Source organism: Lemur catta, chromosome 9, assembly GCF_020740605.2.
Source record: "Lemur catta isolate mLemCat1 chromosome 9, mLemCat1.pri, whole genome shotgun sequence".
Taxonomy (NCBI): domain Eukaryota; kingdom Metazoa; phylum Chordata; class Mammalia; order Primates; family Lemuridae; genus Lemur; species Lemur catta.
In genome coordinates, this window is record NC_059136.1 from 30,533,870 (window position 1) to 30,552,169 (window position 18,300).

Consider the following 18,300-nt stretch of genomic DNA (forward strand, 5'->3'; position numbering starts at 1 on the left):
TGAGATTTTGGTCTGTTTCAATGATTTTTGTTCTAGTACATTGTTTTTCAAGATATGTTTTAGGAACTATAATTTTGTCGTATACACATATTATTTTATTTTCTTATTTTTTTAATGAGCATTATTTAGTTTTTCTCTGTTAATTATTATTCCTTTGGATAAACTTCAGAATTTTCCAGTCAAGTTATGAAAAATATCTTCCCTTCCACCCCTGGGGATGACTCTGTGAGCCATTTGACAGCGGCCGTGACCTGCTTCGAGTTCGCTGGGGAACTGTGCTCATGCTGATTGCTTGGTTGCCTTGATGAGGCTCTAAGCCTCTAACCAGAGAATTAGCTTTTTTACTTAGAAGCAACATTGCTTTAAAGACTGCCTGGAATTATTTGGCATTAATTATATTTACTGTATCAGTAATAATCCAGTAGGTCGTCCTGTAGAGAGGCCACATGGAATAGGTAGAGTTAGTTAGGCTCGGGTATGAATCTGTCTGCCACTTCCTAGTAGGGCGAATTTGGTCAGGTACTTCCCTGAGCCTCGGTTTTCCTTATCAGTAAAATGGGGTTAAGTGTACTCCCTTGCTGAGTGGGTTTGAGGATCAAATGACAGGAAGTGTACCCCATCACCTGGCCCCCCCTGCCCTCATGGCTGCTCCTCAGTCTCGTCTTCTGGTTCCTCTTTCTTTCTCCCATCTCTGTGTCTCGGAGGCCACAGGGCTCAGCCTGTGGATGCCTTTCTTTCTATTCTCACACCCTAGGGATCTCTCCCGTCCTACAACTTTAAACTCCATTTAGACTGAAGACTTCCAAACTTGTGTTTCCAGCCTGATCCTCTCCCCAAGCCCGGGTACTGTGTCTGTAACCGCCCATTTGCCATTGCACTTGGACGTCTGTGTGGCCCCTCATGGTGTACTCAACACTGACCTCCTGATCTGCTTCCCCGGATCCTGTCTCCCGGGGTCCAGGGGTCACCAGACTGTAAAGAGATTGTAAATATGTTCAGCTTTGAGTACCCCATCTGTTTTCTTTTCTTTTTTTTTTTCCTTTTGAGACAGAGTCTCACTCTGTTGCCTGGGCTAGAGTGAGTGCTGTGGCATCAGCCTAGCTCACAGCAACCTCAAACTCCTGGGCTGAAGCGATCCTCCTACCTCAGTCTCCCGAGTAGCTGGGACTACAGGCATGAGCCAGTATGCTCGGCTGATTTTTTCTATATCTTTTTAGTTGTCCAGCTGATTTCTTTCTATTTTTAGTAGAGACGAGGTCTTGCTCTTGCTCAGGCTGGTCTCGAACTCCTGAGCTCAAACAATCCTCCTGCCTTGGCCTCCCAGAGTGTTAGGATTACAGGCATGAGCCACCGTGCCCGGCCCGTTTTCTGCCAAATATTCTTTTTTCTTTTTTGTTTTGTTTTTATAAATCTTGAAAATATGTAAAAGCTGCCCTTAATTCCAGGTTGTACAAAAACAAAAAGCAGACTGGATCTGGGTCAGGTGCCAGCCCCGCTGTACCCCATCTTGGTAAACAGCAGCTCCTTTTCATTCGCTCGGGTCAGAAACCTTGGGTCTGTCTTGACTTTCTGGTTCACACCCCACACATGGTCTGTTAACAAACCCGGGTGCTCTCAACATGCTGCAGAACCCTGCCACTTCCCAGCACCCTCACAGCGTCCGTTTTATACAAGCCACTGTCATCTCTTGCCTCCGTTCTTGCAGTGGCCTAACTGCTCTCTGTGCTCAACATGGCAGCCAGCGATCCTGCAGGAACAAAGGTCAGGTCCCGTCGTGCCTCTCTTCAGAACCTTCCTGTATATCTGGCATCACTCCAAGTAAAAACCCAGTCCTCCCCCTTGGCTCATCTGAACCTCCCCCATCTCCCTGCTCATCTCCTACTCCTCTCTCTGCCCCTCCTCTCTCCAGACGTGTCATTGTTCTTGCTCCTCATACCTGCAGGTACGTGCTCCTCTCAGGGCTTTGACATCTGCTCTTGCCTCCACCTGGAAAGTTCTTTCCCATGTGTCTTAGTGGAAACCTCCTTCCCATCCTTCAGGCCATTACTGAAGAGTCACTTTCTGAATGAGTCCTTCCCTAGCTACTCTGTGTGTGTAAAACCTCAACACCCCCACCAAATAATCCCTTGGGCTTTCTGATGTTTTTCTCCTTGGCTCATCTTTCTCTAGTGTGTTGTATCGTTTCCTTATTTATCGTTTTTTTTCTCTTTCACTAGAACTCTCCCCACCCGTTACTTCACAGTCTCTTCCGTATTTTTAACTATTTCTCCTTAGACCAACATTTCTGCAATGTACCATGTAACTTCCTTACTTACGATTTCTGTGTCTTTCACTAGATTGTAATCTTCAGAAGCAGGGATTTTTGACTGACTTACTACATTTATTTTGTGTCCTTGGCACAGGGTCTGGCTTATCACATGTACTTATCATACTATCTTACCATATGTAAATTTTTGTTGATTGAATGAGTGAAAAAATGTAAAGTGTCTTGCAAAAAGTGGTTGGGATATAGTAGTACTCAAAACGTATCATTTTCCCCATTTCATCTCTCATATAAGTGTGTTAACTCATGTGCTCATGGATTAGATATTTTAAAATATTGTCAAGGAACTCACTATTCAATGACTCTTCTTGGGCACCTTTTTAATGTAGTAAAAAGGAATTAAGTAATTACCCTTTCTGCTATCTGCTCGTGAATCTAATTTTTCATATTTGTTGGCTTATTTAAAGTGATGTATCCCCATTTATGGCATTTCGATTTCCCGAAGGAGCTCATTACTGTACCTTAGAAAAGATAGGTCATTCTGGGTGAGGGTTTCAGTTAAAAAGTTTGCCAGTCAATATGTACCAGGAGAAATGGATCTATACAGGGCCCAATTAAACCCTTTGTGTATATGCCAGCAGTATGTCAGAATTTAATGCAAAAATCATGCTGTCGCACATTTCCTCCTTTTTGACTTTAAAAAGGGCCTAGACATGTGCAGTCTGGAGATTTACACATAGTTCTACCCACCCATAGCAGATGGGTAAGGTTAAATTGTGCAGTGCCTTTGTTATGTAATCAAGAATTCTCAAATCATGAAATAAAAAGCTCTTTGAAGTTCAGTGCCAATTCCTTTGGGTCTCCTCCGGCCCCCTCTCCCTACACTTTAGTTAAGAAGTTTTCTGGTAAAATTTACAAAAAGGAATTATCCAGGCTTCAAGTACTCTTGTGTAATAATTAGACAAGTGGAGAGTGAGTGTGGAAATTAGATTTGAGTGGAGGAAGTCCCTTTTCTTCCCCTCCCTTCTTCAATTTATAAGAGATTCCCATGGCTACACGTTGAAGTATTCTAGGAGATCTGCGTATGGAGTTGCTGTGGTTTTTTGTTTGTTTTTTTCTCCTTTGTCCTCTAAAAAGCAAAATTGCTGTGGAGTAAAGTAGCTCTACCTGTCTCACGGCCTCTTGTTTCTAAAAACATAACACTCGAGAACCAGAATGTAAATAGAAAATGGTACCTGAGTAACCGGCTTGGTTGATCTTGCCAAGTTCACTTGCAAGGCTCCAGTGAGACTGGGCTTTCCACAGCATCCTTGTCCCTCTGTTCTTTCTCCACTCACGCCTGAAGGTGAGGTTAAGGGGCAGGTGTGGGAGTGGGGGTACCTGGATAAACATGGTAGGTTTCTGTTGCTTGTCCTTACGGGCTGGTGTCTGGGTGATGGTGGGAAAGGGGAGGGCCGATTTCAAGGCCCAGGAGTACCATTCAATAGGTGTACCCTGTTTCTGTCCATATGAAGCTCTTTTTTCTCAGGTTTCCGTAAACCGTAGGACCCATTGGGAATAACTGAGCCCATATTATAAAATCAGCTATTCAGCTTACTGAACAATTAGATTAGACTGATATACAGCTTTAACTATTGAATGAGGCTTAGTTACCTAAAACCTCGCCAGGGTAGAGGGGCCTCAGCTGCTAATTCCTGACACGGTGGCTGTAAGTTTAACCTGGCTCTGGAGCTGTGCCCTCTCCTGTCCTTTATCTGGCTTTGTGCCGCCTTCTGTTTCTTTCCACATCTCATGCTGATCCATCCCTCCTTGTATCAAAACTGATGTACTAATTACAGAGAATCATCAGTCTCTAAGTCTGCAGTTGCTTGAAGTTCAGCCTTGAAAGTACAGAGACTTCTTAAACTGTATTTTTATTGCTGTAGCTATTTCTGTTCTGATTTGCCATTGCACAAATTACCGCAGATGCTAGAACTGTGAAGATGTGTGCTCTGCAAAACACTTGCTGCAAAATACCCGTTATGCTTCCTGCAGGATACTTTTCTCACATGAGACAGCAAACCTCAGTGTGCTGGGCCACGTGGAGGGGCGAGAAGGCAGATGGGGAGAACCGTGGGCTCAGGAGGGCAGGCCCAGGCTGGAACCATTTCCTGCCTGAACAGCCTTGAACAGGGGCTTCATCATCCCCATTTGTAACGTGGATGTTTCAGGTCACCTGCTCCCTATGGCTGCTATAACAAATTACCACAAATTTAGTGACTTAGAACAATACATATTTATTATGTTATAGCTCTGGAGCTCAGCTGTCTAAAATCAAGACGTCAGCAGGGTTGCATCCTTTCTGGAGACTAGGGGAGAACGTGTCTCTGCCTTTTGTAGCTTCTAGAAGTTACCTTATTCTTTGGCTTATGAGCCATTGCTTTCATCTTCAGAGCTGCACCATAGCATCTTGCAGTCTCTTCTGTCCCTGCTTGTCCTACCACGTCCCCTCTGAATTTCATCCTCCTGCTCCTCTCTGGTAAGGACCCTTGTGATTTGACCGGGCCTCCTGGATAATCCTGAGTTGTCCTCCCATGGCAAAATCTGTAGCTTGATCACTTGTGCAAAATCCCTTTTTTCCCTCTATAAGGTAGCATTTATAGGTTTTGGGGATTAGGATTAGGATATCTTTGGGAGGGGACATTATCAGCCTACTGCTGTGGGGTCGTGTGAAGATTAATTGGGTTCATGCTAAGCGTGTTGCTTTGCACACCCATTCTTCTGCTGTAGGAGCCAACAGCTCTCAACAGCCCCGTGTAAGAATGGATATTTGTAGCACTTTCTGTCACCTCAAAGATCAAATTACTCTTCTCTCAAATATTCTCTCATTAGGAAGGCACAGTGCAATAGGTAATATTTAAAGAGTATCACTGTTGCAAAGGGTAAAAGTCAGCTTTCTGAAAAAAGGGTAAAGTCAATTTTCTGAAAACCACTGAAAATTTACTTATGCAAAATACTACCTTTTTCAGTAAGACTGGATAAACAGTCATAAGGAGGCATTTTCACTTTTTTGCCTCTGGATATTATTACTAATAACAGTTGAGATTTATGGAAATTCTTTCTTTGAGTACTTTAGTGCTCCTTCGACTTTGGAGTACGTATAAAGTTTGATTTGGCAGAGATGATTTAATTTAACAGATATTTCAAACAGGTTGCCTTAAATCGGGAGGAATTTTCCATCGCCATCTCTCCCTGTGTTCTGATGGAATCCAAATGCCAGAAGCCGGAGGTGATGGTTTCAAATTTTTCTACCATTCCATTCCTCCTTAGTTTTATATAGAACTCTATTTAAAGCAACCAAGCAGCTGGAATCATCCATCCTCAGGGAAACTCACCAAGCAGAGGAGGGTGTAGTAAGAAACAAAGGAAACAACAGGTGCTGTGCATGCTGAGAGCCGGTCTCCAGGCTGGGGGCTTCATAGGTCCCGGAGTGGCCTGCCCGCAGCTACTGGCAGGTGAGGGGTGATTGCCTTTATTTTCAAGAGCAGAGAATGAGGGCTCAGGATGTTGATCCCTGTAGGCTGAACTTTGGAGGTTCCGGGTGATGTGAGTGCTTCTGTGGTGCTGCGTCCACCTGGTGATAACTTTGTGATTTGAGCCCAGGGGCCTCAGCAAGGCAGGTGCTTTGCTGGCTCCCCCACTGGCCACCTTGACATCTGCCTTTCCTTCCGCAACAGAGAATCGACAGGAAGGGCAGTGCCGGCTCTTCTAGGTTTGGTACACTTCTCTTTATCTGACCCAAGGCAGGATAACCAGGATTCTTGTTCCTTCCTACCCCCAGATCTCCCATCATCCTCACAGGACAGGCTGAGTAACTTTGTACCTGGGTGAGGCCTGAGTAAAGGGCAGCGCTCAGGACTATCTGGCTCTAGACCCTGAGCTTTTTTTTACTGTCTGGTGATCCTTGAATTCAGCCAACATCCACTTGCCAGGCCCAGGCAGTGCTCAAAGGGCTAGAGGTCACATTTGCTCCATCAGCAGTCATCCACGGGGCAGTGGCCCGGGAGCTCATGTTTAGACAAAGAAACGGACTCGTTCCAAATGAATGCTTGAAAACTAAGACAGATTTTGCAAAGATGTACCACACCTTTTGAGAGATGAAGGGAAATAGTGGAGATGATATTTTTGCCCCTGCACCCCCATCTTTGGAGGGGAGTTGTACCAGATCACACACTTAGGAGAGAAATTAGAGCTGATCGTGACATATTGTGTTTCTAGAATAAGCCTCGGTATCTGCAATGGAAACCTCCAGCAAGCTTGGCACTCAGCAACCTGCCTAACTGAAAACCACAGGGACAAATAATGCTGGTTGTGTTTTTATTTTTTCCTCCCACCAGCAACGGCAGCCTGCATCACCTGTAAACTGTCGTGCAATCCTCAAACTTTGTCTTTGAACTACATGACACCTCTTTTCTTTCTTGAACGAATTTGATGCCAGTTTCCGAGCACCTTCTGAGGAAGGTGGCCTGTTTTGTTATTGTATTGTTATTTTTCTTTTTACCTTTTTAAGATTAGATTTTCACACATGCAAAAGTGCACAGTTCATAAGTGTATAGCTCAATGAATTATGACAAAGGGGGTGCACCTGTGTAGCCACAGCTTTGGAGGAAGAAACAACATTGCCAACCCTTTGGAAATCGCCCTCCCCACCCCCACCAACATTATTTCCCTTCTTTCCTCCCTGAAGGTCACTGCTCTGCCTTCTAGCGCCATAACTTGGTTTTCCCCCATCTCTGAACTTTATGTGAATTTTCCTACAATATGCGTGTGTTTGTATCTGACTTCTTCCTTTTAACATGTTTGTGAGCTTCATCTAGGTTGTTGTGATTTTGACTTTCAATATCTGAGCCTCTGGGTTAGGTAAGAAGGATTTCATAAGTACCTGAGATTCTAAATTCCATAGTTTGTAACTGGGAAGGTTTTGTTCCCGTACTTAGCTTTTTTTTCACTGTAGCAGTGTTTTTGCAGTAAGCTTGGAGTGCTTCCCGCAGGAGTGTTTTTCCAAAAAGTGGGATGACTCAGCTTTGTTGCATCCGCCTTATTGACGAGACTTGGCTCAGAATGACTTTCGACTGTTTACAAAGTTAAATGCCGCCCTAGAGGACAAGAAATGACTGCCCCTGAGATTATTCACAATATCAGGCCACTGTCTCTTCTTTGTGAAGAAGAAGGACACAGATGCTCATTCAGAGCACCTGTCAGGCAGTGCACGCCAGTCAAGGCTGGGGCCGTGCTTTAGAAGACAGTGAGCTCTTTTGAACTTTCAAATTCAGTACCTACTGGTATCCTTTTATGGTTCTGTGTTGAAAGGCATGTTCTGATCTGTGTACAGTAGCAGATGAAACATCCCAGCCTTTCAGAGATGGATGCTAATTACCTGAAATGCTTTTCTGTCAGAGTACAGACAACATGAAAACAACATTCACAAAAATCCAGCCCCTTCCTACAAGTATACCTATAATTCTATCACCTAGAAAATAAATGATTCTTTTAAAATCTTTATCCGTGTTCATATGGAATGATTATATAGTTGTGATGAGATTATATCATTCTTATAGACTTGAAATTAATATTTTAATTATTTTTTGTTGCCATACAGTCCATAAATGACAACTTTAAGAGTTGTGTGATGTTGCATCAAGGCAGTGGTCCGTGAGTTGCATAACCATTCCCTTATTTGGGGGCAATTGTTATTTTCTTTTTTTCTCCCACTGTTATAACTTATGTGGCATGGGATTCTTTCTTGCATATAAAATTTTTCTTCTTTTGAATTAATTTCTTAGGACATATTTCCAAGAGCAGGATGGCTATTTTTGTTTTGGTAGTTTTAATGGTGCATTGCACTGCCAATTACCTATTCAAAAAATTATACCAGAAATGTGAAAGTGTCCCAGTTTAACTCTTGTTTTTAACACCGCATGTTACTAAAAATGGACATCTCACCATGTTATAATTTTTATTTATCTGACAACTTATAAAAACGAACAGGTCTTGTGAAGATTAAGAGTGTTCATAAAGCATTTGTCCCATGGGCTTCTGGTGTATATATAAGTTCTTGCTGTCATTGAACTGCTTTTGATTAATTAAATGTGATTTTATTCTCTCTTGAGCGAATTGTTTGGTCATGCCCTTTTTTTCTCTGTTTGCTTTTTGGGGTCTTGGTGTTTTATATTCTTGCCTTCAGTGGTTCCTTCAACAGCTGTTTTGCTGGGATTCTCTTGGTGGCAGTCAGTGGAGGCTCATTTGTGGTTGCTGAGGCAGACAAGGGGCATTTACTGTAAAGGTACGAGGGGTCTGATGGAGACTCAGGGTCTCCATGTTTATGTTACCTCTTCCCAGTACTCTTCACCTCCTCGTCACGAGACTGGTCCTCCCCATCCTCCCATCTTAACTCAATGTCACTTCCCCACAGAGGCCATCTCTGACGAACTGGCCCCATGGCCATACCCCATCCAGCCCCTCACCTTCCACCACACCTCCTGCCAGTGTCCTTTGTGGTCTGTTGTGATTGATAGTGTGCCAGCTGTCCATTCAGGCCATGACCTCCATGAAGCAGGGTTCTGCTGTCTCGTTCATTCTTGTTTCCCAGGGTCAGACGTGGTCCATGGGGGCACACGGCACCCCCTCCCCGCCCCCCACGCCAGTGGATGTTCTTGAGTGGATGAACACAGGCAGCTGGTGACCATCTTTGTCCTTCACCTTTGGCCACCTGTGCTTCCTTACTTCATTCTGACATCCTGTCTCTGTCTCTCTTTCCTGTGCTCTCCCCCCACTCCCCTGCAGGTTGGCTTGTTTACTTGTTTCCTCCACAGAGTGAAAATGTGACTGCTAAGAAGAGCTCCTGAGTTATGTGCTCCATATCTGGGCAATTCAAATTCCTGGCTCCCTTGGACCACTTGTCCACTGTGGTCCAATCTCCTGTGTCCAGGAGTAGAGAGGGCAGGTTGGGCCATGTGGCCGGCCTAGTGAGTCGACTACTTTATGAGAAGGTGTAAGCAGTTGTAACAGCAACACTGGGTGACCATGTTGATTGTGGGAGGGGAAGAAACGGCGGCTTCCGACTGGGGCTCCTGTACCTTATGTTGCCTTGTCTCTAGCATGCTCTCGCTTCCAAGCAAGTAGGCTGTGGAGTGAAAAGTGCATAATCCTGTCCCCAAAGTACCCACAGCCTGCCTGCGTGCCGATGGACCAACCAAAGATGAATAAATTAATGACTGGCGATCAGGCACTTTGGAGACAATAGTGGATGATACAAACAACCACCAAAGCAAAAAACAAAAACCTGCACTGTCATGAGGCTAAAATTCTAGTGAGTGAGACAGATGATAAGCATGATAAATCAATAAAATATACGGTATGTTACAATGGAAAAATTGAAATATCTCAAATATTGAGGAAATTGAGATGAAAGTGAAAATATGAATATGAAATGATTCAATTTCAATATGAAAATATTATAAGCTGAATGAATGAATATTCATGCTAAAAATGAATCAGTAAAGGGGGATGAGGACTGCGATTTTAAGGATTTTAGGATGGTCTGCAAGGATTCAGTGAGAAGGTGACATTTGAATGGAGACTTGAGGGAGAGGAGCCAGCAGGGCGCAGGGGTGCCTGGGACGGGCACCCCAGGCACTGGGAATAGCAGGTACACAGGCCTGGAGGTGGGGAGGTTCCATGTCCGTGGAGTGGAGGGGGGAAGGTGGCACATGGGCTCTGAGAGGTGAGAGGTGTATTGTTTTAGGCTGGCTTAATTAGAACTGAACCTTTGTATTGTCTCAGAGAGTGTCAGGGAGGTAAAAAGCAGTAGGACTGCAGGGTCCTGCCTGCACCTGTCCTGCGTGGCCGTGGGGAAGAAGGGTGCTCTTCCAGGTCACCTGCATGCATCCCCAGCCTCATCTCTCAGGGGGCCACTTTGCAGGTGCTTGCAGGCCCAGCACCTAAGTCCATCCTTGCAGCAGGCAGGGGTTAGTTACGTCTGCATTTTTCTAGTGGGGCCTCTGAGTAGCAGAGAACAGAGAACACAGAGTGAACAGGACAGAGCCAGAGAGGATGCATGTCCCCTGCCCTGGCCCTTTTTGGGTGGCCCTTTCTGGTAGGCTGTCATCCTGTGTGACACACTACCTTTATATGTGAGTGGTACAGATATGCCCAGTGCTGGTATAAATTCCTTGTTCGCTTTGGGGAAATTGTGTCACATCCTTATTAGCTGAAGGGATCTTTATGTGGCTGTGAACAGGGGCTTCAGGGTCAACAGACCAGTTCCAAATTAGGGCTTTGCCACTTACTTCCTTACCTGGCAAGTTACTCTGGTTCTCGATCCCAGTTCTTCATCCATGAAAGAGGGTAACATCGCTGCCTCGCAGGCTTTTGGGTGCACAGTGAGATTGTACAGCCCACGATGTATGATCAAATGCATCTCCAGTCCTAGCATAGCTCACGATGCCTAACAGTCCAGGAGGTAGAGCTAGCCAGGTATGTTGTGGGAAAAATGAATTGATTTTAGAAACCCAATCTCTTTTATTCTTTGAAATCTTCCTTCTCTTGCCCTGGGATGCTATGTGATTTGCATCCACACACAATCATTTGATGTTCATTTACCAGCCCTTTGAGGTCAGTCTAACCTCGAGTAAATACTGTGTTTTCCAGTCGATTCTCCCTGTAATTCTCAGGCGTCTCTTGAGAGAAAACAATCTGATGGTCTCAAAGCATTGCTCTTTTATGATTAGTCATGAATCTGCATCCCATTATTTTAATTAGGCAGCAAAAGATTATGTCAAATACTCTCCCAGGCCTGTTTGATAGGGCTGTCAGTGGTTGCTAAAAACATTTGTATTTATTGCCAGTGCTCTGATGCCTCAATAAGGGATGGCTTTTAGGAGCTTCCTCTTTCCTTGTCTCTTGCAGAGCCTTGAAAGTATACCCATAAATGGCTGACTCTTGATTTCAAATGAGGCAATTCCATTTATTCATTTCAGCCTTCCTTTCTAGCACTTAATCTTTTACTCTTTGATCCAAATGCTTGATAATGAGTGACAAAATATTTATCAACTCGGAGAATGGTTCCATCAGCTTTCTTCTCCCGACTCTAGTGGTGAAGAACCCAACACAATTCTGCTCGGGCTGCCCGGCATGATGATGATGTATTCACGTGAGTCGTGTGTCAGTGGAGAATATGTATAGCTGAGATTATACCAAAGATGTGTAGAAATGTGTGGCTTTATGTTCGAGAAGAGATGATACTGTGTTTAGGAAAAAAGTTTTAATTGCTCTCTAATGGTAACTTGTGTCTCACAAGTGAAAATAAATTCCTCACACTTTGGGCTTTCAGAATTAGTATAATCTGGAATTTGGAGTTCATTCGCCTGGAATAATAGGTGCAATTGTAGTATTAAAATTCTTATACAACTTGTTTCCTTTTACTGTTCTCATCAAGAGTGTTGTTCATGTGAGATGTACAAAATTTTTCTGCTTGTTTCTTGTTCAGTTCAGTGTAATGAAATGCAGGGAATAGGCCGGGCGCGGTGGCTCACGCCTGTAATCCTAGCTCTGGGAGGCCGAGGCGGGTGGATCGCTCGAGGTCAGGAGTTCGAGACCAGCCTGAGCAAGAGTGAGACCCCGTCTCTACTAAAAACAGAAAGAAATTATCTGGCCAACTAAAAAATATATATACAAAAAAATTAGCCGGGCATGGTGGCTCATGCCTGTAGTCCCAGCTACTCGGGAGGCTGAGGCAGTAGGATCGCTTAAGCCCAGGAGTCTGAGGTTGCTGTGAGCTGGGCTGATGCCACGGCACTCACTCTAGCCCGGGCAACAAAGTGAGACTCTGTCTCAAAAAAAAAAAAAAAAAAAAAAAAAAAAAAAAAAAAAAAAAGAAATGCAGGGAATATATTGAGTCTGTGTGCACTCAAGCACTGGAGTGCCAAGATGAGTGAGACATGGTCCCTTCCAGTGGGTGGATGAAGGCAGCCCCTGACTCGTGAGCAGTTAGTTGCAATGCTGTAGAGTTGGCACATGGACTGAAGAGCGTGGACAGCATGTAGTGGGGCCACTGAAGGGCTGGCTCTTATCCTAGTCACCAGGGATGTTGTTCAACTTGCTTTGAGTTAAAGTGAAGAATGGCCGGGTGCTGAGAGGTAGTGCATCCCAGGCATGAAAAATGTTAGCAAAGGCTTGGGGATCTGAGATTGCAAAGGCCAGGCAGAAGGTTCTGAGAACTGAAGGAGTTCAGTGTTATGGAGCCTAAATCCAGAGGGAACAGGGACAGGAAAAAGACAGAGGGAGGGGTGGGGCAGGGAGAGTTAGTTCTGATTCTGGAAGGCCTTCGGTGCTGTGCTCTGGAACCTCAACTTTGTTCTGTAGTTGGGGTCATTGGTGGGTTATGTGGGAAGGACTGTGGGATGGTTCATGCTGTAGATCGTCTGGACGGAGGATAGGGCATCAGGATTGATATATGGATGGGTGATGTATGGACGGGTGGATGATGGATGAATGGATGGGAGGGTTTCATGAGGGCAAGGAAACCAATTTAGGGTCTTTTGTGGTTGCCCAGGAAAGAAATGAGAAGGACCTAGACCAGTGTGGAACTACTGGAAATGGAGGGAAATAGACGGACGTAACAAATATTTAGAAGATGAAATCAGGTGCTGATAAAATGAGATGAAAGAAAGTTAGGAAGGCTTTGGGGTCCTGACTTGGCTGGCCAGTTGGGTGATGAACTGGGAAGGCTGGAGACAGAATCCATTTGACAACTCAGGACATTGGGACAGCAAGGTGTCTGATGGCTTCTCAAATCTCAGGTTCAGGGAAGAGATCAGAGTGGAAGAGGCAGATTTTGGTGTCAAAAGTTTACAAAAGCCTGTAGGGGACAGTTATGTGCAAGGATGCTTGCAGAATGAGAAGACTGGGAGCGTGGGCTGGAACATTGTGGAACATCTGGGCATAAGAGATGGTGGATGGGAGAGAATGCCGCAGGGATGCTCAGGGTGAACAGTCAGAGAAGCCCAGAGAGGCAGTGGAGCTGTGGAGTCAGATGAACAGAAGATTTCCAAAGCACGGGCTACCAGCAGAGCCCCGTGCAGTGCAGTCATCCAGTAACACCAAACTGGAATCTGCTATGGGCATCATGGAGTTCGTGGGTTACCCTGGGGAAAACAGGTTTCCAGGTGAGCTGGTAGAACTCGGAGGGGAGAGGAGCAGAGAGGCTGCTCTGTGGACAGCTCTTCCCCCCAGCTTGCCTGAGAGGGAGAGGTGCGGGAGTACTCCAGAAGGAGTGTATGTCTCTGGGCAGCCGGCCACAGTGGCCGTGGGTGTGGTGCCCCGAGGAGGTGTACACACCAGTAGGAGCTGCTTGTTGAACAATTTACTGCTTCAAGAAGTAGGTCATGCTTATATTTAGTTGCACATGCTCGTATTATTGTAATTTGAGGTTTTATTTACACTAATCAGGGGCAAAAAATATAATGAGCCCCGTGTAGCCATTAATTTGTTCTAACTTATGGGCTCAATTACCCCATTATTGAATGTTTAAATATTGCTAAAACATTAATCTTCATAAGAGAGCAATGTTTTACATTTCTCCAGTTTTCTTTCCAGCATTCCCTCAAAAATGCCTTTTGTACTCCTACCAGAGTTGGAATTCTGCAGCACTGATTTTGCTTCTTGCTGACTTCCATCCTGCAGATTCATCTGTCTCTCACAGTCACATCCGAACTCCTTAGTGAGATGGTCCAGGATGTTATGGACCCACGACCTTTCCAGGTCAGCTCTTGTCCTTTTGTAGACCTCAGACTCCAGGTTCCAGAAGAAAGATCCAGCTGCTCCACTTTCCTGACCACCCTGTGGTCCATTCCTCTGTGCTTTCACCCTCGACGCTTTCTCTCCAGGCAGCTGGGCAAGCCCTTACTGTTTCTTCGGGAGCCTGTTTCAGTGTCATTGCCCACGGGGCCTCTCCGGTCAGAGTCAGCCATTCCACTGCCACCTGTTGAAGACCAAGCATGCTGCATCACATCTGTGCGCCTCCTTGCTGTTCCTTCCTGAGATTCTGGACTTCCACATGGCAGGGGACACCTTTGCCTACCTGGTGCCACGTCTGGTACTTCATTCACGGCGGGAGCTGTGGCTTGGCGACGCTCACCCTGTCCTCCGCTTCTTTCCAGGGAAGCAGTTTAAGTGCACGGTGTGTGACTACACAGCAGCCCAGAAGCCACAGCTGCTGCGGCACATGGAGCAGCACGTCTCCTTCAAGGTAAGAGGGCTCAGGAGGCAGTGGTTGGTTCAGGCCGGAAGTGCACAGCCTTTCACAATGGAGAGGGAGAGCACAGCCTTTTAGTACTTTTTGGTGTTACCTTCAGTTTCGGTCCCCCTTAGCTGGTACATGTGGAGGCATAGATCAGTTTACTCTGTGCTCCCTTTCTAGAAGTGTAGCATTCCTGTGTGCTTTGGAAACCAAGGCAAGGATGTGTAACAGGATGCAGATAGAAGAAAAGAGATGCTCTTACCATAAAAACACTGGAGTGATTTTGAGGAAACCATCCAGGCTTTAGGGACAGGTATTTGTGCTCTCAGATCCTGGATTAGCTCACGTGAATCACCTGATAAACCAGGCGTGATGAGGGTAAACTGATAAACTAAGAGTGAGAAGATGTCCCACCTGGCAGGTGGTAGTGAGACTGGAGATCGTGCTTGGCAGTGCGTAGCAGGGCTGGGGCCTGGGGCTCCCCATATTCCTTTAATGCCTCTAATTGATGTTTCTTCAGTGTGCTGGTAATACTCCCTGAGCCACTGCTTGTGATGCAGTTATTGACAACAAGAACTGTGGTCCAGTAATTTGTTCAGTAAAAAATTCTGCTCAGCACTTGGGGCAACTTGACCTTTAAAACTGATGCTGCTGTTGTTGCTGACACACACACACACACACACACACACACACACACACACACACACACGGAAATGGAATCAAGATTTGCAAATATGTTGCTCTAAAATGGTTTTGGAAATTTTGTCTGCTGCTAAATCCCAGAGAAGCGTAGAAGGTGGAGGGACTACTGGCCAACTGTTTTGTCCCACAGAACCCGTGGCTAGAATCGCCCCACAGTAGTATTAATAGGAGGGGAGTTCTGACAAGGGAGTGCCCCAAACTGTCCTGAGATGGGGTTAGTTGGGATTCTAAAGAAAGATGCACTGGATACTGGGGTGATGAGTCTGAAGCATTTATTAGGGGAGCTTACAGAGTGCTGTAGCAGTCAGCCCTTGCAATAGACAGCTAGAGAAAAGGGGTGTCCTACCTAGGTATCTCCACAGTGAGGGGGTCAGAGCATGGAGTTTTTATGAGTGTTTAAGGAATTTGGTGCAGGGTCTGGGCCAGCTTCTTCTGGACAACAACCTTGATACCTTTATCAGTGCCTGGGAATGTTCAAGGCCCCAGGTTGTGTCCAAGCCTGCTGGGAAACACCTGCAGCTGGCTGGGTCACAGAGCACGCTCTGATTTCCCGTCAGGACACAGAAAGAAAGCAGAGGGAACTGGGAAACCCTACACCAGCACACTCCTAGATTACATTTATTGAGCATCTATTGCGTGCTGACACTGTGCCAGGAACTTCATGTCCATCCACTCCAGTCTCCCCCACAGTGCTCACTATTGCCCCTCTTTGACAAATGAAGAACCTGAACCTCAGAGAAGTTAACTGATTACCTATTAGTCTTTTCTGCCATGTCCATATCCACAGATTCCAGTTGCCATGATTCTATTATCTGACCTGTGTTCACCAGTTCTGAGGTGGCAAAGACCTTCCCCATTGGCAAGTTAATCTTACGCTCGGAACAGCCTTGCAAGAGGTGAATTTTCCTCATGTATCCTCTTGTAGTTGGAGAAGCTGAGTTTCCCAGAGGGCTTAAGGACATACATTCTTTCAATATCCAGGAAGTGAAGGTGCTGGAAATTGGACTTCATCCTCTCACTCCTAGTCCTGTACTTTTCTTACTACATCTTCTCTGTTACTTGTGGGCAGAAAGAGAGAAATCAGAAAAACTAAGGATGTTGCAACCCATTGCTTATGTAGCTACTTTTCACGTCTGTACAGAACATGAGTTTCTTACGTAGGACCCATATGTCACCTGGTGGGAATGTGGCAGTTGAGGAGGGTCTTCAGTGTTATGCGTATTTTGTACATAATTAAAATTCAGAGCTTTATTTCACATTTCACAGCATATAGGTGTGTTTCTTTGGGGACACGTACAATTATTGTGCTAGAGAATGGAAAACTAAGGCAACTCTCACTTTGTGGATGAGAAACTTAGTGAGGTCAATTGTTTTCCTAGCTATTCCAGAATTGATATTAGCCTTTGCATTCCTTGCTTGGTTTCCAGTGTGGAACATTTTCCTTTCCTAACCAGACAGAGCTGAAACAGTCTTTCTGCCTTGAAATCCTCTTTGTTTTCTTTCCAGGTTCATGGACTATTTGGTTTAGGTACAGAGGAAATGGACTGGGGGTTGGTTTTAGTTAAGGCACCGCTCACGTACGTGGTTATTAACTCTTCCTGCCATTGCAGAGTTGGCATCCAGTGCTGGGCCTCAGGGACTGTTCACTGAGCTGGACCTGGGGTCATGGCCGGTTTCCCTGGGCTCCCTGTGGATTCCGGCTTCCTCCTTCCTGAGCAGCACTGGAGATGGGAATGAGACTCAGGCCTGAGTGAGGAACACTAAAGGCAACCTCGGTTTCTCTCATCCTACAAGTTAGGGCGCTCTCCTAATGCAGGTGCCTTTAGGTAGTGCTTCTCAGCTAATTGGGACTGACAGAGCAGAATGAAATTGCTTCATGCCAAGCAACCTCATCCAAACAGTAATTACTTTCTGCCTATCTTCCCCCCTTATTAGTTTACTATTGCTGCTGCAACAAATTAGTGCCTTAAAATAACACAAAATTATCCTCTTACAGTTCTTAGTTTAGAAGTCTGTCACACTAAGATGAAATCAAGGTGTTGGCAGGGCTGCTTTTTTGTCTTGAGGCTCCGGGAGAAATTCCCTTCCTTGTCTTGTCTGGCTCTGAAGGCCACCTGCATTCCATGGCTCGTGGCCACTTCCTCCATCTGCAAAGCCAGCAATGTAGCATCTCTCATCACATCTCCTTCTCTGACTCTCTTCTGCCCCCTCTTCCACCTGTAAGGACCCTGTGATTACACTGGGCCCACTCAGATAACCCAGGATAATGTCCTTATCTTAAGGTGAGAGGAGTAGCAACCTTAATTCCACCGGCAGTCTTAATTCCTTTCTACCATGTAAGGTAACATGAATATTTACAGGTTCTGGGGATTAGGACATGGGTATCTTTAGTGGGCTGGTATTCTGCCAACCATGTTCCCCCTCTTTTTATTCCATCCACATATACTCAGTGGTAGAACATTTTTATCAAGATCAGAAAATATGTAGTATGCATACATATTTCATACCAATGGCAAATAGTACTAAGAAATCAAGTCTCTTTTATTAATCTTAGATTAGGCCTCAACATCCTCATGCAGTACTAATCTATTACAGTTGGCTTGTGAGATGAGATGAAACCAATTTGTTTTTCTAGATGTAGATATATAACTTACAATATATAATTTGTGCCAGGCAACACTGTAATAACGGCAAACTCCTTTATTGCCTTATAAAATTACATGGTTTTTATTTATATATTTATTTTAAAAAATTAATGTGTTTGCTTATTTGTGTCCAAATAAAATTTGGAAAGTACTTATTGATCCCTTTCCTTGTGGAAGTTGTTTGTTTTTCAGAATATTAAGTGGGTACAAATGTTTTTGTTACGTGGATGCCTTGTATTAGGTCATTAAATATGAAATGTACAATTTTGAATCAAAAGTTTAGTTCTTTATATCTCAAACAAGAAGCAGTACAATTACTCAAAGTATGTGCCTAAACTATTGAAACAGTTTTGCAATCTTAACTGAAGCTTGCTTGTGCCAGAGTTCTGTTTCCTCCTGATTCAGGCTTGGGA

At 44.9% G+C, this 18,300-nt stretch overlaps 1 protein-coding gene across 14 annotated transcripts in view; it reads left to right on the forward strand.

Moving 5' to 3' along the window:
- ZFAT (zinc finger and AT-hook domain containing) overlaps positions 1–18,300 on the forward strand; it is a 296,047-nt gene that overhangs the window by 204,581 nt on the left and 73,166 nt on the right. For 13 of the 14 annotated variants that reach the window (XR_006737368.1, XM_045561493.1, XM_045561492.1 and 10 more), the window contains one exon: positions 14,461–14,549. Coding sequence is in view for 13 of the 14 variants with exons in the window: in XM_045561493.1 (XP_045417449.1) it covers positions 14,461–14,549 (89 nt within the window). In the remaining variant the exon portion in view is untranslated. Of the gene's footprint in view, positions 1–14,460; positions 14,550–16,029; positions 16,136–18,300 lie in introns of those variants that run through there. The other variant, XM_045561503.1, reaches the window with a different exon arrangement.